The sequence below is a fragment of the Palaemon carinicauda genome, chromosome 28, assembly GCF_036898095.1.
Source record: "Palaemon carinicauda isolate YSFRI2023 chromosome 28, ASM3689809v2, whole genome shotgun sequence".
Lineage (NCBI taxonomy): Eukaryota > Metazoa > Arthropoda > Malacostraca > Decapoda > Palaemonidae > Palaemon > Palaemon carinicauda.
Window position 1 is genome coordinate 36,187,618 of NC_090752.1, and position 23,271 is coordinate 36,210,888.

A 23,271-nucleotide genomic window follows, 5' to 3' on the forward strand; every position below is an offset into this window, starting at 1 on the left:
CACATAGTAGGTGGAAACCCTACACTTCCCTAAAACCTTGCTATGCATGGTCTGTGGCCTACACATGCTGTGTGTTTGTGATACTAGCAATGCGGTAGTCAAGGTAAAAGTTTTTCAGAGTCAAAGGAATCGTCCGAGTTCACCACGACATTCACAATACCACCTCTCCAGGGTATGGATACGTAACAGTATTGACACTATACCAGGTTAAACAAAGGAACAATGGTTTACCTACAGTTGGTTGAGGTCAGCTGTGCAGAGAACCCAGGATGCTCATTCAATGAGACTAAAACCAGGTAACCAATGCCCTCAACCTCCTGCTACTTGTCCATCAAGGAGCTTGAGGTATTAAACCAGTTGTTGTGTAGCCACCACAGGACCGACTGAGAACGTATCAAGTCTCCTGTGGGTTACGTCATGCAGGTAGTGGGCGGTGAAGGTCGTCTGACCCTTCCACACGTCCGCTTGTAGAACCAACACCACAGAGTAGTTTCATTTGATCGCCAGGGATGTAGGAATGCTCCCAATGTCGTGTGCTCTGGGTTGAAGTGTCAGAAGCGGATCTGGATTCAGTGCAAAGTTAATGACCTTGTGAATCCAGGCAGAGATGGTACCTTCATGATCCTCCTCTTGATCTTCCCCGTGCTGATGAAGTGTTGACACTTGGGGCGAGCTCTCATAGTTTCCGTAAAGAAGGGCCACCATTTTTTTTTTTTTTTTGGAATAGTAATCGTTGATCTGGATCATTGGTGATGTTGAAAAGGGCTCCCAGACCGAAAGGTTCCAATTCTGAGATCTGAGCTGCCAGAGACTAGGTCGAGCATTTCTTGGCCCATTGTCATGAATGAGAGACATTGAGGGACTCCTATGGTGTTCGCCGACCTATCATCAAGGTCAAGAGACCTTTGCTGCATGGAGTCCTGGAACAAGGTCTCCTTTCCGACAAAGGGTCCGTCGGGTTGAAACTGCGTATAAGGGGCAATGACGACTTGGAGAAAGGTTAATTCCTTCCAGTCTAAAGGCCAGGCTTAAGGGGGCCAGCCAGAATGCCAATATATGGGGGGTATAGGAAGAAAAACACAAAATCCTGAAAAAATTCATTGAGCTTCGTATGGCAATGGAGAATATGTATGCAAAATGTTTTGTCAAAATTCCTCTTACTTTAATAGTTACAGGGTAATTAGTAAAAGTAACTCAACAAACAATAAACACTGTTCCCTACAAGAAAATGCAGTATTTCTTCTGTTATCGTGATTTTGGATAAATATTACATTCTAATGTAAAAGAAATTGAACAATTGCATCTGTACAGTATAACTTCCAAGAGTCGCAGACGATATACAGGTATTACTATTACACCCTTCGCCCTTCAGTCCTACCACATACCTGATATAGAGTACATGCCTGAGTTTCATCCCTGACATTCACTCACTTTTACATTTGTTTTTTTCGTTTTTGGCAAGAATTTATCATTTCAAAGGGGAAAAGACAATTTCAACATCTTGCTAACATAAGGAAGAAGAAAATTTCTTTCTATTGACTTCAGAGAGAGAGAGAGAGAGAGAGAGAGAGAGAGAGAGAGAGAGAGAGAGAGAGAGAGAGAGAGAGAGATCTTCGTTTATGAGTAAAATATGATAAATAACTTTGTTTTCGTTTATCAATATCCAAAAAAGAAACAAAATTCACAATAATCAGAATTTATTCATATTGTCTTTGTATAAATACAAAGAAAAACTTTGAACGCCCTCTGACATTCACTCATTTTTAGATTTGTTTTTCTTGTTTTTGGTATGAATTTTATCATTTCAAGGAAGAAAAGACAATTTAAACATCTTACTAACATAAGGAGGAAGAAAATTGGCCCTATTAAAAGTTCTGCAGAGGGTAGTGTCAGTAATGCAGAGAGAGAGAGAGAGAGAGAGAGAGAGAGAGAGAGAGAGAGAGAGAGAGAGAGAGAGAGAGAGTGAGTGTTGTGGATAGATGAGCGGGCGCCTTGTCTCAAAGAAGCCAAAAGAAGCAAGTTATTGAGCAAATGGATCTTCATTTATGATTAGATTATGATTAATAACTTTGTTTTCTTTTATTAATACCCAAAAAAAGAACAAATTCATAATAATCATGATTTATTGATATTGTCTTTGTAAAAGTAAAAATAAAAACTTTGAATGCCTGTATCTCAAAACTATACTTATTGACCTTCAAATTCAATAATCTCCCTTAGTTTTAAATATATAGCATTGAAATTTGGTATATAACTTAGAATTACATTATAAACCAATGAAATGAACCCTTTTTTTCCAATTTTTGTATAATTTTTTTTTCTAAATTTTTTCCTCTGATTTTGTTTTTTTTACCATAATGAAAAAATTCATATCTGGCCAAAAAATTAATTTTAGAGGTCTATATCCCAGATCTTAGTATTAATTATAAAGGGATGAGATAGATTTTGAAAAACACTAATTTTCAGGATAAATCGCTCTGGTATTTCAAAACCGAAGGTCAGAGGCAAAAATCCTATGCAGTTTGGAGATGTCCTGAGTCACCTTATTAAGTGGTATGATTGCCAAAGTCCTGTCATTAAAAATCAGCATTAGCTGGCCGGTCCCTTTAAGACTAGCGGTGGCCTTTCCTTGCCGAGACCAAGAAAAGCATTCCTCCCGAAGGTAACCGAGGAACACCCCTAAGGCTGGCAAAGTGGTATCGAGGGGAGGGATACCCCTTCATGATACCAACTTACAGCCCACTTAGCCTGGATTGGCCGAAGCCAAAGATCTATCCAGGTATCCAGACATTCTCTTTACAACCTGTTGTGGTAGAGACTTCCTGAGAGGAGGAGTTGGATAGTCTCCAGGCGTGAAGTCGCAGCGAAAATACTGCTGTGTAAAGGATGTTCACATGTGGCTGTTAAGAGCCGCAGAGGGGGTTCTCTTAGGATCTCCGTCGGGAGTTGCAGATGACAGATGAATCGACTAGGCATGAAGAGTCTCCTGGACAAGACGAATCTTGCTAACGGGACGAGTCTACTGGGCAACACGAGTGTGATGGCCTGTTCCTGAAGATCAAAGGCGGGGAATGGATGAATCCAATTCCCGTAAAATCTTCCAGGATCTATATCAGTAGGGGAAACGATTCTTCTAAGGAAACAAGACTGCCAATGATGAGGCCTGCTCTGAAGGGCAATGGCGGAGAATGGGCAAAACCAATTTCCGTGGGAGGAATCCTTCGAAGGGGAGACCAACCAGAAAAATGAAGATTCTCTCGTGGATGGGAAAGGTGGCCACCATTTTCGAGCAAGCAGGAAGAAAGCCAAGTGGATGAATCCCTCTCTTTGCTGGAAGAATCCTTCGAAGGGGAGACCAAAGGGCGAAGGAAGTATTTTCTGCAGACGGGAAAGACACGATCAACATCTGCTGCCATAATTGGCGAATCTCCCCACAAAGGAAGGGAGAGTTCCAGCACCTACAGGTGATCCTCTTGGCCGTACTCTGTTTCCCATCTGCGAGTTCTAGCCCAAGTTGAAAGTCGGCATCCGGTATTCTACGAGAAACGACGGAGCTTAAACCGAGTTCCCCACGAAAGGGGATGTTAACCTCTTTTCTGCAGGAAGGTTGCCCTCATCTCTGAGAGGTTTAGGTGGTGGTCCTGTTCAGCATCCCCCTCACACCCCTTTTCTTTGATGCATTTGGAGGAAGAAATCAAATCGTGGAAGAACCGAGGAGCTTGACTCCCTGTATGAGATTCTCCTCTGGTAACCTTATCACAACAGTCTTGCTCAAATCTCCTAAAAAACCAGAGGAAAGGAAGATATCTAGTGCCGAAGGACCTGTGATCTGGCTGTTTCTGAAGAGGTTGGATTCGAAGGAGACTGATGAGGTTTTGTCGAACCTGTGGGAGTTTCTGCAGGCTGATTACAATGCCTTTAGATATCCATATACAATATACAGTCAGGTCTTTTCTGAGATTACTGTACTCTAATCCTCAGGTCGTGGTAAACTCAAGATGTCTCGGAGGAGCTCAAGGCTGTCAAGATCAGCTAGTCGTCCAAAGTCTTCGGAGACAAGACCGGTCCCCAAAGGGGAAGGTTGACCTTAGGGTATAAATCCTTGTAATAACCCTTGGTGCTTGGCTAAACTGACATGACATGCTGATAACGGATGTCCCAAACAGGGGAGCTAGGAATATTAGTCTTAGTGGTCAATCCTGTATAGGAAGCCATGGGCTAACTGTTTGTATGATCGCAGGCCTTCCCCTCGTATGACAGGGTTTGAATTTCAAACTTGTTCCATGAGGAGAGGCTAAGCTGGAGACTTCTGTAAAAATTGACTAAAGAAGCTCTGCAGTATCTTGACAAACCGCGTCTTCCCATGAAACTGAATGTTTTGATCGCGGGGATAAAGAGAAAGCACTTCCGACCTCCTAAAGGAGGATGGAAGAGACGAGAGTATCTCTTGCGTTGGATGTGAACTCTCTGTCCTTGGTGAAAAACATAAGCAGAGTATTTCGAGCTCGTAGGAGGGGTTTTACCTTTACTGGAAAAACCTAGCTCTAGGATGAAAAAGGAAGATCTTTTCGAGTTCACGACAAGACCGAGTCTCATGAAGGATTGAGAAAATACGTTTCTTCGGGAAAGGATTTCGCAGATGGAGGCTGAAGGTGCTCACACAAAGGTCAAAGGTTATATAAGCCATCAGAGTACACAAGATGATGACAACCTCTGGTGTTCTAGTGGGTCGGGAATTCTAGCAACTAAGTTGCCATGGGTGTCACGTTAGACAGCAATGAATTCAATCCTCTAAAAATGAGAGAATGAAAGGGGTAGTAACCACATAGGGTTACACCTTCCAATGCAGGGAGAGGAACAGATTCAAGGGATCTGCCTCCTCCTGTAGTAAGACCGAAGTGAAGGTGAAGAACATACATTCATAAGGGATGAACCTCTGCAAACGTGCAGGATTCACTACATTGAAAAAAGTCATCGTACGTCGTATAGTCATAAGTCGCATATGTCGTAAGTCGGCAACTATCTGTAAATACTTTACAGTATAAAAGAAAAAATAAGATTAAAAAGTCAAAAGGCCTGTCAATTTGATAGAAGAAAATAAAATATTTCCACGGATAATTTCTCTTATTATTGTACTATTCCAGACGTACTAGTGACGTCACCACATTGAAAAAAGTCGTCGTAAAGTCGAACAGTCATAAGCCGCATATGTCGTAAGTTGGCGACTATCTGTACAGTATATACTTTACTGTATACAAGAAAAAACATAAGATTGAAAATGTCAAAAGGCCGGTCAAGGTCTAAGCCCTTCAACCTGAAACCTGACTTGTGCTTGAGCAACAGCCTTTTACTTCTGACACTGAGAGGAAGACAAGGAAATTCCCGCAGAGGCTCCGACTGGAGAAATATCCCTTTAATAACACTAATTGCAGGTAGGCTATTTTTCCCTGGTAGAGAGCTGCTGAAGACCTTCGCAGGTGCCCAGATATCCGCTGTTCAGTGTCTCATGGAAAGATTGTCTAGATTGTCCTAAGAGTATTGCAGTGTCCTTGAACACTCACCAAAGGATCTGGAATGAGAGAACAGGACACCATGAGTATCCTGTTCAGCCATTTGGCAAACCAGTTGATCAACAGTGATCCCTAAAGTGGACAGCCTTTTCACTGTGTGTAGATACAGGGACCCCTCCGAACCTGCCCCCGGCAACTGATCGAGTCTTCAGTCAGTTCTTGTTGCCTGGAATAAATCTTGCTGACACTTCTACAGTTTTGTCCACGGCCCAGATGTGCACCTGCTTTGTCAACTCATACAGACCGAGAGATACAGTTCCTCCTTGCTTGTTGACGTATGCTACGACAGTTGTTCACCAGGACTATTGAGTATCAAACTGTGTTGGAAAGCCTGAAATGCTGGGAATGCACCTTACTTTTCCACCCTGTACTTCCCTCAGGAGACCACACTCCTGAAGCCACTTGGTCCCTCAGGTGTGCCCCATCCTTCCTTTGATGTGTCAAACAACACGAGCATCTCTACCGGTAAGGAGTTGTAGGGAACTCTTCTGGCAAGATTTTTGTCCATCCGCAAACAGAAAAGATCACCCTGTACCTCCTGGTCCACTGAAACAGGATAGGGTAGGAGATCGTTGGTTGCTAACCAGTAATGCTTGATACCACTAAGAAAGACTCTTCCTGCTGTCATGCCTATCAGCATGCTGAGGTACTTCATCCACTACTTGGGTGAGACTCAACTTTCTAATTTATCATCACCAGATTGCAAAAAAAAAAAAAAAAAAAAGTTAATCTCAATTTTGAAGCAACTGTCTCTCAAAAGGGGCTAAGACCACCCCGTCGTGGAGATATACTTCTACAGACATATCCTGTGTTAGGGGCCCAAGCTGAGACCATAGTGAACACTCTCACAAACAATTGGCCATCTGTGGACAATCCAATGCATACAACTTTGAATTGGAACACTACTCACTTTAGGACAAAGCAGACATACTTTCTGTAGGACTAGAAGACGGGTATTTAGTTATACACATCCTTCATATCCTTTGAAAGCATAAAGTCTTCCCCTCTGATGGCAGACCGCATGGTATTTGCCTTCTCTATGCTGAACGAAGTTTGATAAACAAGTTTGTTCAGTGCTAAAAGGTTAATGCCTGGTCTCCAGTCCCCATCGAGTTCTCCAACATAAAGAGCCAACTGTAGAATCTCATAGGACCATCTCGAATGACTTCAAGATCATTCTTCTCCTCCATCGCTTTCATCTCTATCCCAAGGCCAGAGCTTTTGGCAATTTTGGAGGGTAACCCTGGAACATCACTGGAGTGCAGGTGAGGTAAGGCGCATCTTTGAATGGTAGAAGTATCCATCATGAAGGACTTCTACATCCCACTCCTCTACTCCATATCACTACCACATTGCTTAACATCATGACATGCACTGTCGACTTCAGCATCCCGTTCCTCCCTTCGTACCTCTTCTGCCCCTCCTGCATTGGCCTGGTTAGGCACAAAATGGGCGGAATACTATCTGTACCTTTCCCAGAGGAAAAAGCAACTGAAGGTACTGATTGGGCTTTGGAGGAAGTAGTCTTTCTCACCACAGCTGCCTTCGAAGGACATGGATAACTGACGGTAAAGTACGTTGGATGAGGGAGTCATGGCTACCCTTCCTTTACTTCCTCACTGTTGCTTCTATGTCATTTTGAGGAAAGCCATAACCTTTGGCATCAGTCCATTCCTCACCAACATCGTCTGCAGTCCAACTTGTCTGAGGATCAGGAAACAACTGTATCCCTCCTCTTCATGATCCAGTTGGACTATAGGTTTACAGATTTGTGTGTCATGAAAGTCATTACCTTTGTACTGGAGAGAACAACTTGCGGTACCTTGCCAACATCTATGGATTAAGGATTTAACAAATCTTGAATAAAGACAATGTAGACAACTACACCGGACCACTGGTCAATCCATGAACCTGGCCAATAAAGAGTATTCCGTGGCAACAAGCTGAAAAGACTATGCCTTCCACCATGAGTATCTCCACAAGCAACTATGCCATTAAAACAAAAACCAAGGGATCAGCACGAAGAACAGACAGGCTAGCACCTCAACATATACCGAATCTCCTTTGTTGGGAGAATGCAAGAGACAAGATCTTACTCAACTGGCTAGACCGAAATGATTTCTCAGGCTTGGAGATCTGAGAATTTCCTCTATCCATAGCCACATGAGACATGGCAACTCCAGTGAGGTTCTTGATCCTTGAGGGCCACTTCAAATTCATTACACTCACAAATGGGTGCAAAGAACCTCGATAAACGAACACTCAGTCTTGGGATCTCCATTACCACCAGACCAAAGTTAGGCATCACAGATGTGTTTTCAAAATATAACTTGTTTCCTCCTTTTTCGCAGTTCTCTTTTCACATAACAACCAGAATCTAGACCTAAAACTGAACAAGGAGTGTACCCCAAAAAGGTTGAAGGAGGGCCCGATCAACGATTGGTCTCCCCTTGGGAAAACACCATATGGCACGCATGCTCTCACAGACAAAGTAGGGCACACTTTGGTCTCTGTGGTGCAGCGTACATACCAGTCCAGGTGGTGAGATACTTTTGCCAACTGTATATATACAAAGGAACATCTTGATGCTCATAAGAGCAGTGAGTGTAGTTCTGGGAGGCTAGCTGTTCTTGTTTTGGACAGGCCACGTGGCGAAAGAACAAGTGACAGATGATGTTGCTCCCCAACGCGTAAGAATATCTCAAGTGACCTGGGAGTCAAGAGGCGAACTATCGCAAGGTGACCGCAGTTTCAGCATTGTATTTGTCTATGAACAAAATTAAATTAACTCTTGACAACAGTGATACCAAATACATTTGCACTCGACAGTGACAAAAGAAATTTTCATATGGCCTCACAAGGACCAATGCTAGTGAGATGGTGAACCTTAGGGACATTATTCAACAAGGTATTTCTTTTTTCCCCTTGTTTTGCTACCATCAAGTAAGACTTAAGGGGTGTGCATCAGCCCCATTAAAATAATGTTATTTTGGAGTTACTCCAAGCTCCTATTACTACCGAATTTCAATTCTCTGGGGATTTTTTAGAATGTTAAAACAATTTGAAAGAGAATTTTATTCATCAAGGGGTGTGCGTCAGCCCCATTAAAATAATGTTATTTTGGAGTTACTCCAAGCTCCTATTACCACAGAATTTTAATTCTCTGAGTTTTTTTTTAGAATGTTAAAACAATTTGAAAGAGAATTTTATTCATCAAAAGTTGTACTGTACATTGACAATTTTCTTAGCATTTACATTTTTTAATATGGATTATTTTATCAATGTATAGAATTCACTTTCAAAGGTGATTATTTTTCATAAAGAAGCTTGACATTTTATTTAAAAAAGCAAATGTTCAGATTGTATGCTATAAAATTCCCTATCTTCCTCATTTGAAGGACAAAAATTTTTCTAAAAATTTCATGTTTTGAGAAATTAGACTTCCAAGTTTTTTGTATAGGTTGATTGAATACACTTTAGAATGTAGAAGTATGGGCTTTTGGCAGTAATTTCCCTCATCACTGGGAATCATAAGGACATAACCATCATATTTCAAGGTTATCTACAAACCAGTGATGAATTCTTTCCCTCAAATCCAGAAATACATATACTACATATAACAAATGTGCAATATGAGCAAGTCGGGGCTATCATGATATATTCTCGTCTGATTAATTTTTTGGAGCAAATTTTAAACTTTTTGGCATATTTAATGAATTATCATCTCCAACACTTCATGCATATTTATGAACAATCATAACATTAAAATTATATATATAAGAGGGTAAACAAAGAAGAACTGTACAATGAACATACGTGCAGTAAACGTTCATTACGAACACCAAAGAAAAACTCAAAATCTATTCTACAGATCTTAGAAAATGGTGTTACTGTACATGGGATACTAAACTAAATATCTTTCAGAGAGAGAGAGAGAGAGAGAGAGAGAGAGGAGAGAGAGAGAGGAGAGAGAGGAGGAGAGAGAGAGAGAGAGAGAGGAGAGAGAGAGAGAGAGAGAGAGAGAGAGAAGAGAGAGAGAGACTAACCTGCTCCTAAAAGTTTGATGACAGAATTAGTGTGAAACAGTTCTCTGGCAGCTAACACAGCATCCTGTCCATGTACTGTGAAGTATTCCCCTCTATCAAAAATTCTTACAGTCGTATTTGATTTCTGAAAGTGAAAACATTAATTACATAGATATTAGAAATAATTTCTTTTCAATTTTCATGATCTCTACACGAATAATGAAAAAAAATTAAGTTAAATCAGAAATATTCAAAACCAGACACTGCAGTCTTTACAATGCAAATGACAACAATTTGACCTATGTATGTTGACTAAATGTGCTTCCTACCATGCAGCAATTCTTCACAAATAAATTAAACAAAAGAAGGGAACTCACTCTCCTTCATGATACAACAAATTTGTAGATAATTTGTATTTTTCCTAACTATATAAACCTTAGCTATTTAATAAGGGTATTACTTTCGGCATAGCTGAAATGACGAGACATTAAATTTCAACGAGGGTTAACTACCCATACCGCTAGTTAGCGGAGGTTCAGGAGGGTAGCTTCCTACCGGGCAACCCCCTCACACACCTGTGATTGAGCTCACTTTGCTTGGAGGTAGGACTTCAAGAGGGATAGGGCTGGCGGGTAAGTTTGCTTAAATAGCTATGGTTAGGAAAAATGTTATTTTGATTATAAAATAAATTTTTGAATATACTTACCCGGTGATTATATAGCTGCAACTCTGTTGCTCGACAGACAACTCTACGGTAAAAACTCGCCAGCGATCGCTACACAGGTTGCGGGTGTGCCCAACAGCGCCATCTGTCGACCAGATACCCAGTTCTCAATGTAAACAAAGACTCAATTTTCTCCTCGTCCCACTGCGTCTCTATTGGGGAGGAAGGGAGGGTCATTTAATTTATAATCACTGGGTAAGTATATTCAAAAATTTATTTTATAATCAAAATAACATTTTTCAATATTTAACTTAGCCGGTGATTATATAGCTGATTCACACCCAGGGGGGTGGGTAGAGACCAGCAATATATGTTTACACTTTTATGAGCTAAGAATTTTTATTTCATTTTAGAAGTTATCAAAATAACAAAAACAAAATAAATAGGTACCTGGTAAGGAAGTCGACTTGAACAATTACTCTGCCTTTTAAGTACGTCTTCCTTACGGAGCCTCGCGATCCTCTTTGGATGCTGATCGACCCCTAGGATCTGAAGTATCAAGGGTTGCAACCCATACAACAGGACCTCATCAAAACCCCTAATCTAGGCGCTCTCAAGAAATGACTTTGACCACCCGCCAAATCAACCAGGATGCGAAAGGCTTCTTAGCCTTCCGGACAACCCAAAAAACAACAATAAAAACATTTCAAGAGAAAGATTAAAAGGGTATGGAATTAGGGAATTGTAGTGGTTGAGCCCTCACCCACTACTGCACTCGCTGCTACGAATGGTCCCAGTGTGTAGCAGTTCTCGTAAAAAGACTGGACATCCTTTAGATAAAAAGACGCAAACACTGACTTGCTTCTCCAATAGGTTGCGTCCATTATACTTCGCAGAGATCTATTTTGCTTAAAGGCCACGGAAGTTGCGACAGCTCTAACTTCGTGTGTCCTCACCTTAAGCAATGCTTGGTCTTCCTCACTCAGATGTGAATGAGCTTCTCGTATTAACAGTCTGATAAAGTAGGATAAAGCATTCTTTGACATAGGCAAAGATGGTTTCTTAACTGAACACCATAAAGCTTCAGATTGGCCTCGTAAAGGTTTAGTTCGCTTTAAATAGAACTTAAGAGCTCTCACAGGGCATAAGACTCTTTCTAGTTCATTGCCTACCAAATTCGATAAGCTGGGAATATCGAACGATTTCGGCCAAGGTCGAGAAGGCAGCTCATTTTTGGCTAGAAAACCAAGTTGTAGCGAACATGTAGCTTTTTCTGACGAAAATCCGATGTTCTTGCTGAAGGCATGAATCTCACTGACTCTTTTAGCTGTGGCTAAGCATACCAGGAAAAGTGTCTTTAAGGTGAGATCTTTCAGGGAGGCTGATTGTAGCGGCTCAAACCTGTCTGACATGAGGAATCTAGTACCACGTCTAAATTCCAACCAGGTGTAACCAAACGACGCTCCTTCGTGGTCTCAAAAGACTTAAGGAGGTCCTGAAGATCTTTATTGTTGGAAAGATCTAAGCCTCTATGCCGGAAGACCGATGCCAACATGCTTCTGTAGCCCTAGATAGTGGGAGCTGAAAGTGATCGTTCTTTTCTCAGGTATAAGAGAAAGTCAGCTATTTGAGCTACAGAGGTACTGGTCGAGGATACAGATACTGACTTGCACCAGTTTCGGAAGACTTCCCACTTCGATTGGTAGACTCTAAGGGTGGATGTTCTCCTTGCTCTAGCAATCGCACTGGCTGCCTCCTTCGAAAAGCCTCTAGCTCTCGAGAGTCTTTCGATAGTCTGAAGACAGTCAGACGAAGAGCGTGGAGGCTTTGGTGTACCTTCTTTACGTGTGGCTGACGTAGAAGGTCCACCCTTAGAGGAAGACTTCTGGGAACGTCTACTAGCCATCGAAGTACCTCGGTGAACCATTCTCTCGCGGGCCAGAGGGGAGCAACTAGCGTCAACCTTGTCCCTTCGTGAGAGGCGAACTTCTGCAGTACCTTGTTGACAATCTTGAACGGTGGTAATGCGTATAGATCTAGATGCGACCAATCTAGGAGAAAGGCATCTATATGAATTGCTGCTGGGTCCGGGACTGGTGAGCAATATATTGGGAGCCTCTTGGTCATCGAGGTTGCTAAGAGATCTATGGTTGGTTGGCCCCAAGTGGCCCAAAGTCTCTTGCATACATCCTTGTGGAGGGTCCATTCCGTTGGAATTACTTGCCCTTTCCGACTGAGACAATCTGCCATGACATTCAAGTTGCCTTGGATGAACCTCGTTACAAGTGATATGTTTTGACCTTTTGACCAGGTGAGCAGGTCCCTTGCGATCTCGTACAACGTCAGTGAGTGGGTCCCTCCTTGCTTGGAGATGTACGCCAAGGCAGTGGTGTTGTCCGAGTTCACTTCCACCACTTTGCCTCGAAGGAGAGACCTGAAGCTTTTCAAGGCCAGATGTACTGCCAGCAGCTCCTTGCAGTTGATGTGCATGATCCTTTGACTCGAGTTCCACAGTCCCGAACATTCCCGACCGTCTAATGTCGCGCCCCAGCCTACGTCCGATGCGTCCGAGAAGAGAACGTGGTTGGGAAGAAGAGAACGTGGTTGGGAAGAAGAGAACGTGGTTGGGAGTCTGAACAGCCAGGGGAAGACCCTCTCTTAGGTTGATACTGTCCTTCCACCAAGTCAGGCAAGACTTCATCTTTTCGGAAATGGGGATCGAGACCGCTTCTAGCGTCTTGTCCTTTTTCCAGTGAAAAGCTAGATGGTATTGAAGAGGACGGAGGTGTAGTCTTCCTAATGACAAATTGTTCCAGGGATGATAGCGTCCCTACCAGACTCATCCACTTCCTGACTGAACATTGTTCCTTCTTCAGCATGTTCTGGATGCATAACTGGGCTTGGCTTATTCTGGGGGCCGACGGAAAAGCCCGAAAAGCTAGACTGTGAATCTCCATCCCTAAATACACAATAGTTTGGGATGGGACCAGTTATGACTTTTCCATATTGACAAGGAGACCCAATTCCTTGGTCAGATCTAGAGTCCACTTTAGATCCTTCAGACAGCGACGACTGGAAGAAGCTCTGAGAAGCCAGTCGTCCAAATAGAGGGAGGCTCGGATGTCCGATAAATGAAGGAATTTGGCTACATTCCTCATCAGCCTCGTAAACACAAGAGGAGCTGTGCTTAGGCCAAAGCACAGGGCTTGAAACTGGTAGACAACCTTTTCGAAAACGAATCTCAGAAAAGGTTGGGAGTCCGGGTGGATGGGGACGTGGAAGTAGGCGTCCCTTAGGTCTAAAGAGACCATCCAGTCTTCCCTTCTGACCGCCGCTAAGACTGACTTTGTGGTCTCCATGGAGAATGTCTGCTTTGTGACAAAGACATTCAGAGACTGACGTCTAGCACCGGCCTCCACCCTCCTGTCTTCTTTGACACCAAGAAGAGTCGGTTGTAGAATCCCGGAGATTGAAGGTCCGAGACTTTGACCACCGCTCCCTTCTCTAGTAAAAGAGACACTTCCTGTTTCAAGGCTCGTCTCTTGTCTTCCTCTCTGTACCTGGGAGAGAGATCGATGGGAGACGTTGCTAGAGGGGGTTTCCGTACAAAAGGGATCTTGTACCCCTCTCTGAGCAACTTCAAAGATTGTGCATCTGCGCCTCTCTTCTCCCAGGTCTGCCAGAAGTTCTTGAGTCTGGCTCCCACTGCTGTCTGAAGATGCGGGCAGTCAGACTCTGCCCTAAGAGGACTTGGATCCTTTCTTCTTTCCTCGTTTGCCTTCGGCACGAGCACCTCCTCTGCTGGAGGCTCTGCCACGAAAGGGCGGAATAAAACGGGACGCTGGAGTGTCCATCCTTGGTCTAGCTGACAAGGTAGGCAAAGGGGGAGCTTTGCGAGCGGAGGACGCAACAAGATCGTGAGTGTCCTTCTGCACCAATGAAGCGGCTATTTCCTTAATCAGGTCTTCTGGAAAAAGGCACTTGGAAAGAGGAGCAAAGAGAAGCTCAGATCTCTGGCACGGTGTAACTCCAGCTGAAAGGAATGAGCATAGGTTTTCACGCTTTTTAAGGACTCCGGGCACAAATGATGCAGCAAGCTCATTAGACCCATCACGTACGGCCTTGTCCATGCAGGACATAATGAGCAAGGAAGTCTCTCTCTCTGTCGGAGAGATCTTTCTGCTTAGGGCTCCTAGACACCAGTCTAAGAAGTTAAAAACTTCGAAGGCCCTAAAGATACCTTTCAAAAGGTGGTCCAGGTCCGATGATGACCAACATATCTTTGAGCGTCTCATGGCAAGGCGGCGGGGAGAGTCTACAAGACTTGAGAAGTCACCCTGGGCAGAGGCAGGAACTCCCAAGCCGAGAACTTCTCCCGTGGCATACCAGACGCTCGATCTAGAAGAGAGTCTAGCAGGGGGAAACGCAAAGGCTGTCTTCCCTAAACTCTTCTTGGACTGCAACCATTCTCCTATCACCCGCAAAGCTCTCTTGGACGAGCGTGCGAGGACGAGTCTAGTAAAGGCAGGAGTGGTAGACGGCATGCCTAACACAAACTCTGACGGCGGAGACCGAGGAGCCACAGAAACAAACTGGTCCGGAAACAGCTCTTTGAAAATGGCCAAAACTTTCCTAAAGTCCAAAGAGGGTTGAGTAGACTTAGGCTCGTCCAAATCTGATTGTGGTTCATCTATGTGTGCAGCAACATCATCATCAGAAAGTTCCTCATCCGACAACTGATGAGGAAACGGCAACGGAGTGGGTAACGGCTGGTTCGCTGAGTCCGGTCGCACGGGTGCATGCGTGACTGAGCCGGACGCAACGTCATGGAACTGCTGCCCAGTCTGTGAGCTGGCAACAACCATGGCAGCGCGGGGACGCACAGCGTCTACTCCAGACTGTCTGGACTGATGTGGGTGCGCAGTGGAAACCACACTGGGTTGCGGAGGTTGACGCACCGCGTCAAAACAAAACAACTCTGACGGTTGTTGAACCTTCAGAACGTCAACGGCAACCTCCGTGCGTCGCTTAACTTCAACATGCGGCTGGCAGATCACACTGGAACGCATGGGTGGAGGAACTCTCTCAACTGGTGTGCGTGAGAAAGTTACCTCAGCGTCCACAGGACGCACAACCGAACGTGTGGAAGGTTGTAGGCTAGGTACTGCCCTAGCTGGTGCGGCAGCAACCTTCTCCGCACGAAAGTCCTGCATTAGAGACGTCAGTTTAGACTGCATGTCTTGCAGTAGAGACCACTTAGGGTCTACGGGAGCAGGTGCGGCGACAGACGGTGTTACTGTCTGAAGCGGAACCGCTTTGCCTCTCTTAGGCGGTGAGCAGTCATCGGATGACGGCAGCGAGTCCGAACTGACCCAGTGGCTACAACCGGGCCGTTGGACTTGCGCTGAAGGGACCGACTTGCGTTTTAACGGTCGTGAGACCTTGGTCCAGGGTTTCTTGCGAGAAACACCTTCCGAAGACGAGGTATAAATGGGCTCTCTCGTCTTAGTTAGGTAGGAGCGATCTTGGGTAGATACGCCCGATACCACGGAGGGAACGTCTGTTCGCTGATTAAAGCCTCTCGAACCCATGCGTCATACGACATTGCTTCTCCCCTGGACTTGGGAGCTTGCAAGAGGTCCCGGACTAGGAGGACGACAGGCACGAACAGACGAACCCTCAAGCGCAACACTATCCACAACACTATCACTCGGCACTTTAGCACTTCCCACTGCACTTTTGCACTTAAGCTCCTTCACATCCGCCATGAGCTGATTACGGTCACTAGCAAGGGACTCAACTCTCTCACCCAGAGCCTGGATGGCACGCATCATATCAGCCATCGATGGTTCCTGAGTGCCAGGAGGGGGGTTAGGAGCAACCACTACAGGGGAAGGAATAGGTTGTGGGGCATGAGGAGAGGATATATCAATAGAACGAGAAGAACTTCTCCTAACTCTATCTCTCTCTAGCCTACGTGTATACTTTTGGAATTCGATAAAATCAAATTCCGAAAGGCCAACGCACTCCTCACACCAATCTTCCAATTGACAGGTTTTATCCCGACAATTGGAACAAACAGTGTGAGGGTCGATAGAAGCTTTCGGAAGACGCCTTGAACAGTCCCTAGCATTGCACTTCCTAAATTTGGGGACTTGTGAAGGGTCAGCCATTTTGAATTGGTCAAAGGGAAATTCAAAAAACTATCAAAAAGTCATCAACAAAGAATCCGTTATCAAAAAGAGTTCAAGGATTTGTGTGAAGAGAAACCCTGCACAGCGAAAGCTCAAAACTAGAATAAAGTACATCACCAATTAGATGTGAAAAAACTCCAGTTTAGCAACAGCGAGTAAGTACGTCTTGTCGACACCTCGACAGAGAGAAAATTGAGTCTTTGTTTACATTGAGAACTGGGTATCTGGTCGACAGATGGCGCTGTTGGGCACACCCGCAACCTGTGTAGCGATCGCTGGCGAGTTTTTACCGTAGAGTTGTCTGTCGAGCAACAGAGTTGCAGCTATATAATCACCAGCTAAGTTAAATATTGAAAAATACAAATTATCTACGAATTTGTCATTTGTTCCGTAACTGGAATACAAACCATGCTATTTAATAGGGGTGATTACCCATTAGGTAAGGTGAACGTCCCAGCCAATCTGGCTGGCTTTACCCGGGGGCTCCTTATCTGAGTATATCAGTACTCAAAAATAAGGAGTCCCTGCACCTCGCTAAAACCTTCCACGGCCTACTCAAGCTGTGTGTTGAGGTATGTAGAAGTGTGACTGTCCAGGTAAAGTTATTCCGAGTTCTTTAGAAGGAAAAACTGTGTAACTAGGACTTTCCGAATACCACCTCGTCAGGGTATGGGGACGCAACAGTATTAGTCTTAATATTAGGTACACAAGGGAGCATGGTTTACCTGCAGTGGTTTGAGGTCAGCTGTGCAGAGAACCCTGTATACTGCTTTCCCCAAGAGAGGGGAGAATGAAGAAAAGAATAAGTGCCAGTCAAACCTTTCATTCATGCAGACTAAAACCGGGTAACAATGCCCTCAACCTTCTGCTACTTGTCCAATAAAGAGCTTGAAGTTTCAAACCAGCTACTGTGCAGCCACCACAGGACTGATAGAGAACGTATCAAGTCTCCTGTGGGTCACGTCTTGCAAGTAGTGGGATGTGAATGTGGTCTGACGATTCCACAACCTAGCTTGAAGAACCTGCGTCACTGAGAAGTTTCTCTTAATTGCCAGGGACGTAACTACACCCGACATCATGAGCTCTAGGGCAACGTGAAGGAGGAGGGTCTGGATTCAATGCATGGTCTATGACCTTGCAAATCCATGCTGAGATGGTGTTCTTGGTGACCCTCCTCTTGGTCCTTCCTGTGCTGACAAATAGTGCAGGCACACAGGGACGGACTGCAGCTGTTCTCTTACGATACAGCCTCAAACTCCTCACTGGACATAGTAAGAGATGGTCTGAGTCACCTTTTACAGTACGGAGAATAGAAATACGGAAGGAGTTGAATCGGGGATCCGCTACTCCCGGGTTCTGAGTCTCGGCAATAAACTCAGGGACGAAGCTGAACGTTACCTCTCCCCATCCCCTTGAATGGGCGATGTCGTATGAGAGATCAAGAAGTTCACCGACTCGTTTGGCCGAAGCCAAAGCTAGCAGGAACACCGTCTTTCAAGTAAGGTGGCGATTGGTTGCCTGGCGTAATGGCTCATAGGGAGGTCTCTTAAGAGACCTGAGAACTCGAACCACGTTTCATGGGGGAGGTCTTACTTCTGACTGGGTTCTAGCGATGAAGAAATGTCCATTCCTTTCAGTCTGAAGGCAAGGCTTAAGGCTGAGCGATAGCCTTTTACCGCCGAGACTGATAGGCACATTTCTTCACGAAAATACAAGAGAAACTCCGCTATTGCTAGAATAGTGGCATTGAGTGGGGAGATACCCCTTCCACGACACCAACCACAGAAAACTCGCGCCACTTTGCCTGGTAGACTGCTGCTGACGACTTACGCAGGTATCCAGACATCCTAGTCGCAACTTGTTGCAAAAATCCTCTCTGAGAGAAAAGATGCTGGAGTCTCCATGCGTGAAGTTGTAGCGAAGCTATGGCTTTGAGGAATATGTTGGCATGTGGTTGTTTGAGTAGATTGTGTCATGGAGGGAGTTCTCTTGGGGGCTCATTTAGGAGCTGCAGAAGGTCCGGAAACCATTCTGCGTGATGCCATAGCGGAGCTATGAGGGTCATTGAAAGATTGACCGATGTTCTGGTCTTGTTGAGTACCCTCCTCATCCGACAGAACGGGGGAAAGGCATAAACGTCGATGTTGTCCCACCGTTGTTGGAAAGTATCTTGCCAGAGAGCCTTGGGGTCTGGGACGGGAACAATACAGCAGGAGCCTGAGGTTCAGGGCCGTTGCGAAGAAGTCCACAGTCAGAGAACCCCACAGAGTCAGGACTTTGTTGGCTACTAGATGATCCAAAAACCACTCGGTACTCACTATCTGAGATGCTCTGCTCAGGGTGTCAGCGAGCAAATTCCTTTTGCCTGGAATGAAGAGTGCCGATAGTGGTATCGTGTGGATTTCGGCCCAACTCAGTATTTCTACTGCTAGATGGGATAGCTGCTGCGAAAAAGTACCTCCTTGCTTGTTGATGTAAGCCATTACTGTGGTGTTGTCGCTCATCACCAAACTGAGTGGCCTGCCAGGAAATGGTGGAACTGATGACGGGCCAGAAAGACGGCCTTCCTCTCTAGGAGATTTATGTGGAGGTACCTGCCAGAATGCGGACATTCCTTGAGTGGCTGGCTGTCTCCGTTCTAGTCCTGGTGGAGGACTTGGGCAGAGTCTTGGAGTCTTTAGACTCCTTCCGAGGAAGGAGGTAAGACTCCAACATCGAAGGCCTGAGTGTCACGTTCCTCCTGATCCCAGATTGAGGGGAACTCTCCGCATGAAAGGAGGTTTCCTCCAACGGTGCGATGGAGGAGTGATTCTCCTCGCGCGATTCCCTTGGTGAAGGATGGTCTTCATCAGACAGGGAGGGAGAGTATCCCTGGGGAGATACTGGAGGGACTAGCCTTGATGGTCTGCACGGAGTCAGCTTCACCCTTGGGGAAGTGACCGCGTCGGAAAATCTGCTTTTCCTCTTCAAAGGGGTAAAGGAAGCCATGGTTCCGTGTCTTGAGTCCAGAGCTATAGGTTGCTCTGACAAGCAATCAGACAGGACAGGCTTGAATGCCTGTGTTACAGTTCTGACTAAGGCACTGAACCAAGGCTCCTGACTAACTGATGCACTGTCAGACAGATCCCCTGAAGGGAAAGGGACCGAAGGTTTCCTACGAGGAGTCACCGTAATAGGTGGGTCCACCTTAGAAGGCAGTTTAGGGATCCTGAACCCCTCTGCTTGTGCCTGTTTCCCTTCTCCCGCAGGGCGCGCTGAAATGCGTTTGCGGGAAGGGGAATGAGGCGATGGTGACCTTGCCGGGTGTAGATCCTAAGCCCGTGCCTATTGGCGCGCAGGAGAGTATTAGCGTGCGTGCGAGCGAGCGGGAAAGTATTGGCGCACGTGAGCAGGTGAAAGTTGGAGCGTGGTGGCGCATGCGCATGTCATTGGGCGTGCGCTTGGGAGAGACTTGGCGCGCAGGAGAGCCCGGATGTCCAGGAGAGCGCCGGAGCTCAGGTGAATGCTGGCGTGCAGGTGAGCGCTGCATTGCACATGCTGCTTCACCTACAGAGTGTTGGTGAGCAGAAGAATAATGGCGCGCAGGCATTTTTTGACACGCAGGTGAGTACTGGCTGGCACACAGGAGAGTGTTGCCACACAGGAGAGCGCTGGTGCGCAGGTGAGTGTTGGCGCGCAGGAGGGCGCTGGTGCGTAGGAGATCATGGGCGAGTAGGTAGAGGGTGCGCAGAAGATTGCTGATGCGCAGGAGATTGTGGGCGCGCAGGGGAGCGCAAGCACATTGTAGTGCGCTGGAACGTGGGCGCGCAGGAGAATATTGGCGCGCAAGCGCATGATCTTGCTGCCTTCTATGAGGGCAAGCAGGTGAAGGAGCGCGTCAGAGAGCTGTAAAGTGCTGACGAGCTGCTGTTGAGCGCTGATGTCCTGTAGGTTGGCGAGCTGCAGGGCGATGGTGCGCAGCTGCGCACTTTGGTAGGGCTTCAATAGGCTTTACCGGTGACAGGAACGGTGATGGCAGGTCAGCAGATCTGAAGGGTGGATGGTCGGGAACTGGGATGTGCCCTTTGTAAGGGCGAGCATCCACCGAAGGAGATCGCGAACAATCAGCAGAGAGGTCCAGGACCGAAGTCACAGGACTAGTTGCAGGAGCAGTGACGATCGATGGATGAAGGTCAGATGACTGCAGTGGTGGCTCCTCTGCAGGGGACGGCTGTGACAATGATGAACCAAAGAGGCACTACTTCACCGATGGTGAAGGGAGACCTCTAAGGCGAAGTGGAAGGCGTGCTTTCCGATGAATGCGCACTCTGGGGGCCGTTAGATCAGCAAGCTGACCATGTGTCGCAGCAGTCCTCCGAAGAGGAGTCTCTATAAGTGAACTCCCCCGAGGGGGAGAAACACTTGTAGGAGAGACAGATGTTGGACTTAGTTTCCCCCTCGAAGGATGTTCAGGAATGGGGGAAACTAAGTCAGCAGCAAGTGCTGGAGAGTCTGGAGGGGCAGAGGAGTTGGATGATAACCTACGAGACACCTCTTACACTATAACGTCGATGAGGGTCAGAGGATCTACCTCTGACAGCGACGATGACTGCTGAACAATAGCACCCATGTGGATGAACTGTAGCAAAGCTTCCTTGGAGGGAGGACCCGTAAGTCCCAAGGAAGACCAAATCTGCAAAAGAGGGGTTAGTGACAAGGCCTCACCCAGGGGGAGAGGTGGGGCTGCTTCGCTAAGGGAAGCAACATCATCTCTCGAGAACCGGGGTTGGCCGACATTAACTTGGTCTACGCTACTACTTGACGGTCTCTCGTAAGAGGCCGAACGAGTAGGAGCTTCGGAGGAGGGTCAGGAGACGGAAGAAGAGGCCTTAGGTTTTTCTCTCTTCGAAGGAACCTTTGAAGGAGAAATATCCAGATTGGACTCCTTCTTCCGCCGTCGCCCAAACCTCTCCCACTGGGAGGAAGACCACTCCCTACACTCATTACACTTATTTACGCTATCACACCGTTGACCTCTGCATACAGGACAAAGGGTGTGAGGATCAGTCTCCACCACCGACATAAACATCCCAAGGGCGGCCGGAGAGTCCAGGGCAGGTGTGCATGGTCGCAGAAGTCAACTTCACAAACACACACTAAGAGAATAAGAAAAAGCAAGTCATTAATGGCTGCCAACATTCGGCGAGGATGAAGAGCGGCAACGTCCGTTCACCATCTGAGCCGAAGGCAAAGTGAGCTCAATCACAGGTGTGTGAGGGGGGGCGGTAGCAAGCTACCCTCCCCTACCCCTGCTAACTAGCAGTATGAGTAGTTAACCCTCGTTAAAATTTAATGGCTCGTCATTTCGGCTATGCCGAAAGTAATACCCCTATCAAATAGCGTGGTTTGTATTCCAGTTACGGAACAAAAGCTAATTAGTAAAAGGATACTCCCACTCCTTTAGCACACAAATCAAAATTCTAAGTGAACAAACAAATATACCCATCAGTGAATTTCTTTATCACATCAATCAAAATTTTAAGTGGACAAACAAATGTACCCATCTGTGAATTAATCCAAAGAAATGTAAACCCATCTACCCAAATTTAAACAAATCACCTAATACTACTGTATTACAAACATAAAGACTTACTTCTGGAAGATTTCGAAGGAATGAGAGGAAGCCCTGCTCACCAGCTCCTTCTGAAAAGTTAAACGTCCTATAAGCCAGCCATCTATTTTTCTTAGGATATATCAACAAAAAATTACCAAGCTCTGCATTTCAAAGGGTTATGTTTCTGCACTCCATGTACTTTAACCCACAATATCTCAACAAATTTATCTTTACTGAAATAATTTCATTCAAATCTCATGTTACTTCAATGAAAATTTAATACTTCTTTACAAAATAAAAAAAATTTCATCAGTCAAATACATTATACATATCAGAAATAAATACAGTGCAGTATTGTATATTACAATTTTAATTACAACTGAATGTTTCTTTGGTGAAAATATACATGTACTGTAGATCTAATTTGCTTATGCATATAATGTACAGTACTGCATGGCAACAAATACCAGAGAGGACAACTCCTACAAATAGCTTCACCAAAAGGTTTGAACACAGTGAGGTATGATGCTCGACAGAGCCATTCATTTATTTACTCTATAATTGGGGAAGATTTTTATTATCATGATTTTATGCTAATTAACACTGAATACAATAATGTATGTATAGTACATAATTTGTATTTTCCCTAATGATACAAACCTGTAGCTATTTCTACGGATTATTTTTTGGCAAAGCTGGAAGACTAGCCATAAAGCCTTTTAAGCAAGGTGGAACATTGACCTACCAGTTAACCAATGTGTCTAACTCACTTTTGATTGCAGGCAGGACATTCTAGGAGGCCACGTAATGGCAGGACAATTTGTATATATAGCTACAGGTTTGTATCGTTAGGAAAAATACAAATTATTTCCACAATTGTCATTTGTTCCGACACTAAATACAAATTATTCACTGTTTATAGAGATGACTCACCCATTAAAAGAGTGGAAGTCCAAACCAACTGACTAGGCATTTGACCAGGGGTTTTCCTGTATGGGCTTGGCACATAACAGAGAAACCCTGACACCTCGCTAAAACTTCATGCAATGCATGTATAGCAGCTTCAGCTACTTGCATGCTTGTGATATTAGCCACCTCCTCTCTCAGAGAGGCCTTTCGCAACAAGTTGCAGAAAAGATGTCTAGATACCTCAGACACTTTTCAGCGTCAGTCTTCCAGGCGAAGTGTTCAGTCCTTTGTTGTGACTGATGTCGTGGAAGGGGAT

The 23,271-nt window shown here is 45.3% G+C and overlaps 1 protein-coding gene across 1 annotated transcript in view; it reads right to left on the reverse strand.

The window, feature by feature from the left end:
- The window catches only part of LOC137621503 (DNA mismatch repair protein Msh2-like), a 123,142-nt gene that overhangs the window by 88,341 nt on the left and 11,530 nt on the right, over positions 1-23,271 (reverse strand). The window contains exons 2-3 of the mRNA XM_068351855.1: positions 22,086-22,135; positions 9,617-9,740 (exon numbers count right to left, since the gene is read on the reverse strand). Of these exons, the coding sequence (XP_068207956.1) occupies positions 9,617-9,740; positions 22,086-22,135 (174 nt within the window). The remainder of the gene's footprint in view (positions 1-9,616; positions 9,741-22,085; positions 22,136-23,271) is intronic.